Genomic DNA, 8,106 nt, shown 5'->3' with positions numbered 1-8,106 from the left:
AGAGAGAGAGAGAAAGAGCATGTGTGGATGAGAGAGAGAGAGAGAGAGAGAGAGAGAGAGAGAGAGAGAGAGAGAGAGAGAGAGAGAGACAGAGAGAGAGAGAGAGAGAGAGAGAGCAATGTGTACAATACTGTATGTATGATCATGTGGAGAGGGGTCCATGTGGGTTCAAGTGTGTGCAGGCCAAAGTGTCGCTAACAGGATTAGCTCTCCTGAGATTGTTGTGGAAGATTGTAATGATTCCAATCTGCCTGAGTAGCGTTCAGCAGCAGCTTCAGCAGAGTGGCTGAGTAGCGTTGAGCAGCACCTTCAGCAGAGTGGCTGAGTAGCGTTCAGCAGCACCTTCAGCAGAGTGGCAGAGTGGCTGAGTAGCGTTGAGCAGCACCTTCAGCAGAGTGGCTGATTAGCGTTCAGCAGCACCTTCAGCAGAGTGGCTGAGTAGCGTTCAGCAGCACCTTCAGCAGAGTGGCTGAGTAGCGTTCAGCAGCACCTTCAGCAGAGTGGCTGAGTAGCGTTGAGCAGCACCTTCAGCAGAGTGGCTGAGTAGCGTTCAGCAGCACCTTCAGCAGAGTGGCTGAGTAGCGTTCAGCAGCACCTTCAGCAGAGTGGCTGAGTAGCGTTCAGCAGCACCTTCAGCAGAGTGGCTGAGTAGCGTTCAGCAGCACCTTCAGCAGAGTGGCTGAGTAGCGTTGAGCAGCACCTTCAGCAGAGTGGCTGAGTAGCGTTGAGCAGCACCTTCAGCAGAGTGGCTGAGTAGCGTTGAGCAGCACCTTCAGCAGAGTGGCTGAGTAGCGTTCAGCAGCACCTTCAGCAGAGTGGCTGAGTAGCGTTCAGCAGCACCTTCAGCAGAGTGGCTGAGTAGCATTAAGCAGCACCTTCAGCAGAGTGGCTGAGTAGCGTTCAGCAGCACCTTCAGCAGAGTGGCTGAGTAGCGTTCAGCAGCACCTTCAGCAGAGTGGCTGAGTAGCGTTCAGCAGCACCTTCAGCAGAGTGGCTGAGTAGCGTTGAGCAGCACCTTCAGCAGAGTGGCTGAGTAGCGTTCAGCAGCACCTTCAGCAGAGTGGCTGAGTAGCGTTCAGCAGCACCTTCAGCAGAGTGGCTGAGTAGCGTTCAGCAGCACCTTCAGCAGAGTGGCTGAGTAGCGTTCAGCAGCACCTTCAGCAGAGTGGCTGAGTAGCGTTCAGCAGCACCTTCAGCAGAGTGGCTGAGTAGCGTTCAGCAGCACCTTCAGCAGAGTGGCAGATGAGTAGCGTTGAGCAGCACCTTCAGTAGAGTGGCTGAGTAGCATTATAGTATTGGATTTTTCAATTGCTTTTATAGTTTATAGTTTGATTCGTTTTTAGAGTTTGGGTAGTTAATGTTTTTAATGCTCACACCGGAAACCTTAGTGCTCAATTCTGATTGTTTTTGCTCAGATCTGATTTTGTGAGTGGCTGTTCACATTATCTTTTTAAAAGTGGCCAATATCAGATTCCAGTGTGAACAGGTCATGGTCCTGAAGTGACCCGCATGCGGCTGACAGCTGGGTTCATCACCCAAAACATGGATAAGCTCATTTTAAAACGGGCAGGTGATCCGACCGCATCATTTTTTATGAGACTTTAGCGTCTTTGAACTTAGCGCTCAACTTTTCTCTGACACTGCTGCGCTATAAATTCTTCTCTGTTCCCATTTGGCCATTTCTTTCATGATTTAAAACACAGACCTGTTACGACCCCTCAACTTTTGCTCGCACAGAAGTGTCACCCCAAATACTGTCCCTCCACTGACTAATTCCATGGCAGCTGTCCTCCATGTTTGTAATCACCAAACTGCCCTGGCCTCCCGCCAACGCACAATTGTGACGAATGTGGATCTGGAATGACGTAAAAGTCTCATGAAGTCTGAGAAATGTCACATGTCTGTTCCCACTGAGGTCACATTCCAAATTTGGGGGAATAATTTATTTTCACTCTAGTTTGATCCTTGTGTCAATTTATGGAAAAGTGAAAAGTTTGTGAACCAGTGACTCAGCTCAATTATTTGCGTCATTGTGTTGCTTATTTTATTTAAATTATTAGGCTCAAGGCCGGGGGCTGCCGGTAGGTTAGGCTGTAGAATAGTTTGATTGTTTGCCTTGCTAAAATCTGCAATTGTCTACTCTGTTTTTCTTGCTTTCTTTCTTTCTCTCTTATCCTTCTCCTGCCAAGCTTGTTTATATAAATTGTTCATGTTCTGTTTATTGATTGTGTTTAGTTAGGTTTAGCTAGACTGTTTTCTGTGAAGCCCTTTGAGATTTGCCTGTGAATTAGGGCTACTTAAATGAACGTGACTTGACTAGAATTTGACAGGTATAATAGACTATAGAAGTGCAGAACACTTGCATGTCTGAAGCAGGTATTGTTGCATGGAAATCTGTGCTTGAAAATGTGCTTTTAAACCCAGAGGTTTAAAAAAATATAATAATACATGTATTTATTTTTAACTGATGGAGTCCCAGATTGGGTATTGTTTAATACAAACCATAAATCTTATTTGATTTTGTTTTTAAATACTACACAAGTTTTTCATTCCTCAACTAAACATAAAGTCAAGACCAAAACTTTCATGCCACACAAACAAAATGCTGCATCAGACTCAACAGCAATCTGAATTAATTAATCTCAAAATTTAATTATCTCAAAATTAAGTAAATAATAATTAAACTTTACAACAACCAACACCTAACCTAACCCTTTCTAGTTTTGATTTAATCCCCCCCCCCCCCCCCCACACACACACACACAGCTACACTCACTACACCCATTTTGGCATAGCATAGTGATTGTCCCCAGTTGGCCCCTTCCTCCTCCACTAACACTATCATACCCATCAAGAAAATAAGCATGTGTATCTATCAGCGAGCAGACATGAGCACATGTGTATCTATCAGCGAGCAGACGTGTGAAAGTGACATGGAGAAGACCGTGTGCCAGCTGGCACACCACAAACACTGACCCCTGATCAGCACCATGGACAGCAGGTGTGTGTATAGCCTAATACCACTTCAAACTGTGACAATCAGATCTCTACATCAAACAAATTCCTCTCCTAAAGAGAACAACGATAACATGTCAACCAGAAAATGCTCCACATAGCAGTACAACCAACTAACAGACATTGCCTGCTGCCCATCCTTCAATGACAATCACATGAATGAACAAACGCATCTCACAGGACTACTGTATGAGATCTCCTATAGGGCTGCAGGTGCAGCAGAACCCAGTGTGCTACGTATATGAAACATCACTGCACCTGTTCCTGCATTGCCATTCATAATATCATCATTGATCATATTTAACACATTCTTATTTTTGGGCACTGATAAAGTGGGGTGATTATTCATCATCAAATCGCACAGGTAAGGCCCAAACCAACTTGTGCTCACTCATCAGAAGTTAACTCATTGCTTTATTGGACTCACGAGGATGTATTCTTTTGGAAATTCATTCAAAACTACAGACAATGTGTTTTTTCTTTGTTTCTGGCATCAAGATAAGCACACACATAGCTTACAGCTGTTTACACTATGGGACTGGAGGCGCACAATCTCCCAGTATTTCTTTAGATAACTAAGGGCCCCTTGACGCCCCATACATAACTACTAACTCTACAAACTAACTCTTTTAGACAGAGAAAGCACACATTCTATTAGTTCTTTTGAGATCATTTGTGTTCACAAAATCTTAGCAGAAAAGAATCCTCGGCTCTTGAAAGATGAGCCAGAATCCTCAAAAAAAAACTTGGCAGAACCTACCTACAGTATTGAAAAAACGGCTGGCAGTGAATGTGTTAATAGATATGAGATGTATGTTAATAGATATGAGATGTATGTTAATAGATATGAGATGCATGTTAATAGATATGAGATGTATGTTAATAGATATGAGATGCATGTTAATAGATATGAGATGCATGTTAATAGATATGAGATGTATGTTAATAGATATGAGATGCATGTTAATAGATATGAGATGTATGTTAATAGATATGAGATGTATGTTAATAGATATGAGATGCATGTTAATAGATATGAGATGTATGTTAATAGATATGAGATGTATGTTAATAGATATGAGATGCATGTTAATAGATATGAGATGTATGTTAATAGATATGAGATGTATGTTAATAGATATGAGATGCATGTTAATAGATATGAGATGCATGTTAATAGCAAGTGGAACTAAAGGGGGCCTTTACACAAAAGACTCAAACATACCCGATACTTGGAGAGGTCGATCCTCAGGGAGTTATGCAGCTGGTCCAGCAGTTTGACAAACTTCTCCCTCTGTTAGGATGACAATGACATCATTCAGTTTAGAGTGTGTCGCCTGACCCCACCCAAAGCCGTGGGTATAAACATTTATTTATGACACTATTTATGACACTGAGTCGTCCATAACGTTGCTACGCCTGCAGTAGATCATGTTTTACTTCCTGGATCAAGCAATATTTTCGGAACTTTGCTTACCGCCTGGAAATTTTTGATGCCTGGCAACATTAGCTTATTAAACGTCTGATCAGAAAGCATTGGCAACTTTGGGGTTTTCACCAATTTCAATTGCACAACTTTTAGACAAACGACTCGAGGACTGACTCTAAAAACTGCAGATCTCAATAATTCATGTCACATACATACTCTGTACAGTAAGTATATCCCCTTTTTTCACTTTATTGTTGGACAAGTGTGTGACAAATGTGTCTTGCGTCCCAAGACACGGTTTCTCATAAATATAAAAAACACTTAAACAGACACAGTACAACAAAAAGTGCTGTGACATGTATGACATCAGATGGGAATACATACATTACATTACAAGAATGGGAAAAACCAAAAGAAAAATGGCTGCAGTGCCACAGAGTATAGTCACTTAAGGTGTTAGCAACTGCACATCTCAGACTGCAAGACAACAGCACATTCAGTTGACTCTGAAGTTGTAAACTGTGATGATCAACACACAGTTGGAGGTCATAGACAGGAACAGGTGTAGCTGAAGTCTTACCCCAAAGTTGGAGGCAGCGAAGCGGTCCGAAGCGGAGGCGGTGGTTGTGGTGGTGGTGGTCGTGTGGGCGAAGTAGGCATTGATATTAGCAAGCAGGTTGCTCATCACTGCTGGCACACCAGGACACATGTACTTGGAGGACAGACAGGAGAAATGCCTGCAGAGGAAGATAAAGAGCTATTATCCTATTGGCTCCTCAAAGCACAAGAGGCACTGTAGCCATTTTGGGGCAACAGGCAGGTATAGTGAGTAGGGGACACCACCCTTCAACCAGGGAGCCCCGGTTCAAGGTAGCTTGATATCAAAATGAACTGTCAACTCGTTACACTCCATTTCCATCTTCTAGTCTGACATCGCCTCCACTCGAACAGATTTCTATGAGGGAAATCCTGCAGGGGAATTCAATTTTCCCTAATGCTGCCTACACACTAGAGGATTTTCAAATATTTTTAGAAACAGAAACAGATTTTAGAAACATGAGAGACCACAGACATAAGGACAATTTCATCAGATTTTAACATTAAAATCGCCTGAACGCACACACTAGACGATTCGGCCAGACTGCGAGACCACACACCAGCCATTTGAAGTACAGACTCAAAGCGATTCCAGCAACTAGACTGTAAGCTGTTTATATCCCACAAAACCGCAATTTTTTCCCACAGACAACAGCAGATGGCTCTCCAAACATGCACCGAGCGGCGGGTCCACTACAAGCAGGCGGACACCCTCGCAAAATGAGCTAAAACAACGTCCTGTCTGAGAGCTCATATTACAGCATATCCGCTCCCTTGAAGCAAACAAACCGTGCCTCGGCACATGTTTGGAGAGCCATCCGCCGATGTCCACCCTGTTTGAAGCTGCTGTGAGGATGCTGGGGACAGAGGAGCTACATGGCTCTGCTGTTGCTCGTTTGTTGTGAGCACTGCATTAACATCCGGGTATGACGGGTCGACGCATCCCGGTCTGCTCGCTCTCATTGGCTATTGCGGGTTCCGTCGGGAGACAGCCATCGTAAATATCAAACATGTTTGATATGCCCAATTCGAGATCGGGCAGGCTCCGATTCAATCTATAATTTATTGACACCAGACACTTGACAATTATTTTGACAAAAAAACGGTTGAGACTAGCCTCTAATCAGGCCACGCCCCCCCCGAGGGGAATCGGGCATTAAATCGGGCCTTTTATCCTCTAGTGTGTGGGAAGCATAACCAATCACTAGAGACCAACAACGTATCCTAACCAATCACTAGAGACAAACAACATATCTTAACCAATCACTAGAGACCAACAATATATCCTAGCCAATCACTAGAGACCAATGTATCGGCCTGAATTTAATCCAGTCGAAAGAAAAAAATCCCCTTTGAATAAATACCTTCAAAGCTGTCTGGATTTCAAAGTAAGTGCTATTTTGAATTAATTTAAGACAGCCTCGATAGCAGCCGCCATTGTTGTTATTACTCCTCGGCACACTCAACAATGGGAAACAGCTTGACAATGGCGTTAGTCCTGCTCGCTGTTTATTGATGCCGTTAGTCCCGCTCGACGCTCGTTGGACCAGTTGTTTTTTTTAAATGAGGAAATGGCTGTTGCATGTCACAATGCCAGACCAGAAGCAGCCAAAACTCAAGCGTGCATGCGTGCGTGCGTGCGTGAGAGGGGATCAATGACAGAAATACAGGTTACAGAAAAGATTTTTGTAGACAGGCAAAGTGTGTGAGTGATGCTCTCTCTTCCCTCATCACTGCTGCCAACAGGCCCTGGAGTAAAGCCCTTATCCATCCCCACAACCCCAGTAGTGTTGGACAGCAGAAGTGTATCAATGTGAAGCAGGAACATAAGCACTTAGAAGACCTCCCCTGGATACAGAACATAAAGGGAACATAAGCACTTAGAAGACCTCCCCTGGATACAGAACATTTCAATGAAAAACAGTGTCAAAGCAGCTGTTCTTTTGCTCATTTGAAGCCACCAGAGATGTCCACCTGCACCTGTCCACCACTTAGCAGCTTGCAGCAGGACACATTGTGAAGCAGAGCCGAGCAGACATACTGTAACACAACAGACACACTGTAACACAGCAGACACACTGTAACACAACAGACACACTGTAACACAGCAGACACACTGTAACACAGCAGACACACTGTAACACAGCAGACATACTGTAACACAACAGACACACTGTAACACAGCAGACACACTGTAACACAACAGACACACTGTAACACAACAGACACAGTGTAACACAACAGACACACTGTAACACAACAGACACACTGTAACACAGCAGACATACTGTAACACAACAGACACACTGTAACACAGCAGACACACTGTAACACAACAGACACACTGTAACACAACAGACACAGTGTAACACAACAGACACACTGTAACACAACAGACACACTGTAACACAGCAGACACACTGTAACACAACAGACACAGTGTAACACAACAGACACACTGTAACACAACACTGCTTCACTCTGCTTCTTTTTTCACCCTCTGTCTGCTGAGAAGAGAAAACTATTTTAATGTTCCAAACAATTACTTTTGGGGGCAGAGTTACAGTGCAGCACTAGTTCAATGTTGTGTGCAGTGCATGTAATAAAAAGTGTGACTTCGATGACAGCTATATCTATGGCTATATAGGATGCTATAAATCAGAGCCTTGTAGCCTATAATACTAAGGATAAAAGGCTATAAAATATCAGATGGAGCACGCAAGATTGATGGCAAAGCAGGGGTCCAGTTAAGGAGAAGATACAGGGAAGATGCAATGATGTTCTGCGAGGTACAGTATAGCAGAGGGACATCAAGTGTGACAAATAAAGGGGCATCCAGGTAGTGTAGCAGTAGATTCCCTGCCTACCAACAGGCGGGTCGCAGGTTCGCACCCCCGTGTTAGCTCCAGCTTGGCCGGGCGTCCATACAGGCACGATTGGCTGGTGTCTGCGGGTGGGAAGCCGGATTGTGGGTATGTTTATTTCAAATTGTTTTTATTCGTTTTTAAACAATACAAACAAGAAAAAGCAAACCCCATAGAAGACAGACAATACAAAATAAGTGC

The 8,106-nt window shown here is 43.8% G+C and overlaps 1 protein-coding gene across 1 annotated transcript in view; it reads right to left on the bottom strand.

Annotated features, from left to right (window-relative positions):
* The window catches only part of unc13c (unc-13 homolog C (C. elegans)), a gene marked incomplete at both ends in the record, with an annotated part of 213,091 nt that overhangs the window by 137,178 nt on the left and 67,807 nt on the right, over window positions 1–8,106 (bottom strand). Inside the window, 2 exons of the mRNA XM_083652576.1 lie at window positions 4,241–4,309; window positions 5,025–5,181. Of these exons, the coding sequence (XP_083508702.1) occupies window positions 4,241–4,309; window positions 5,025–5,181 (226 nt within the window). The remainder of the gene's footprint in view (window positions 1–4,240; window positions 4,310–5,024; window positions 5,182–8,106) is intronic.

Source organism: Poromitra crassiceps (genome assembly GCF_964638095.1).
Source record: "Poromitra crassiceps genome assembly, chromosome: 16".
NCBI classification, from domain to species: domain Eukaryota; kingdom Metazoa; phylum Chordata; class Actinopteri; order Beryciformes; family Melamphaidae; genus Poromitra; species Poromitra crassiceps.
Note: the sequence above shows the minus strand (reverse complement) of the source record. Positions and strands in the feature narration are given on the sequence as shown.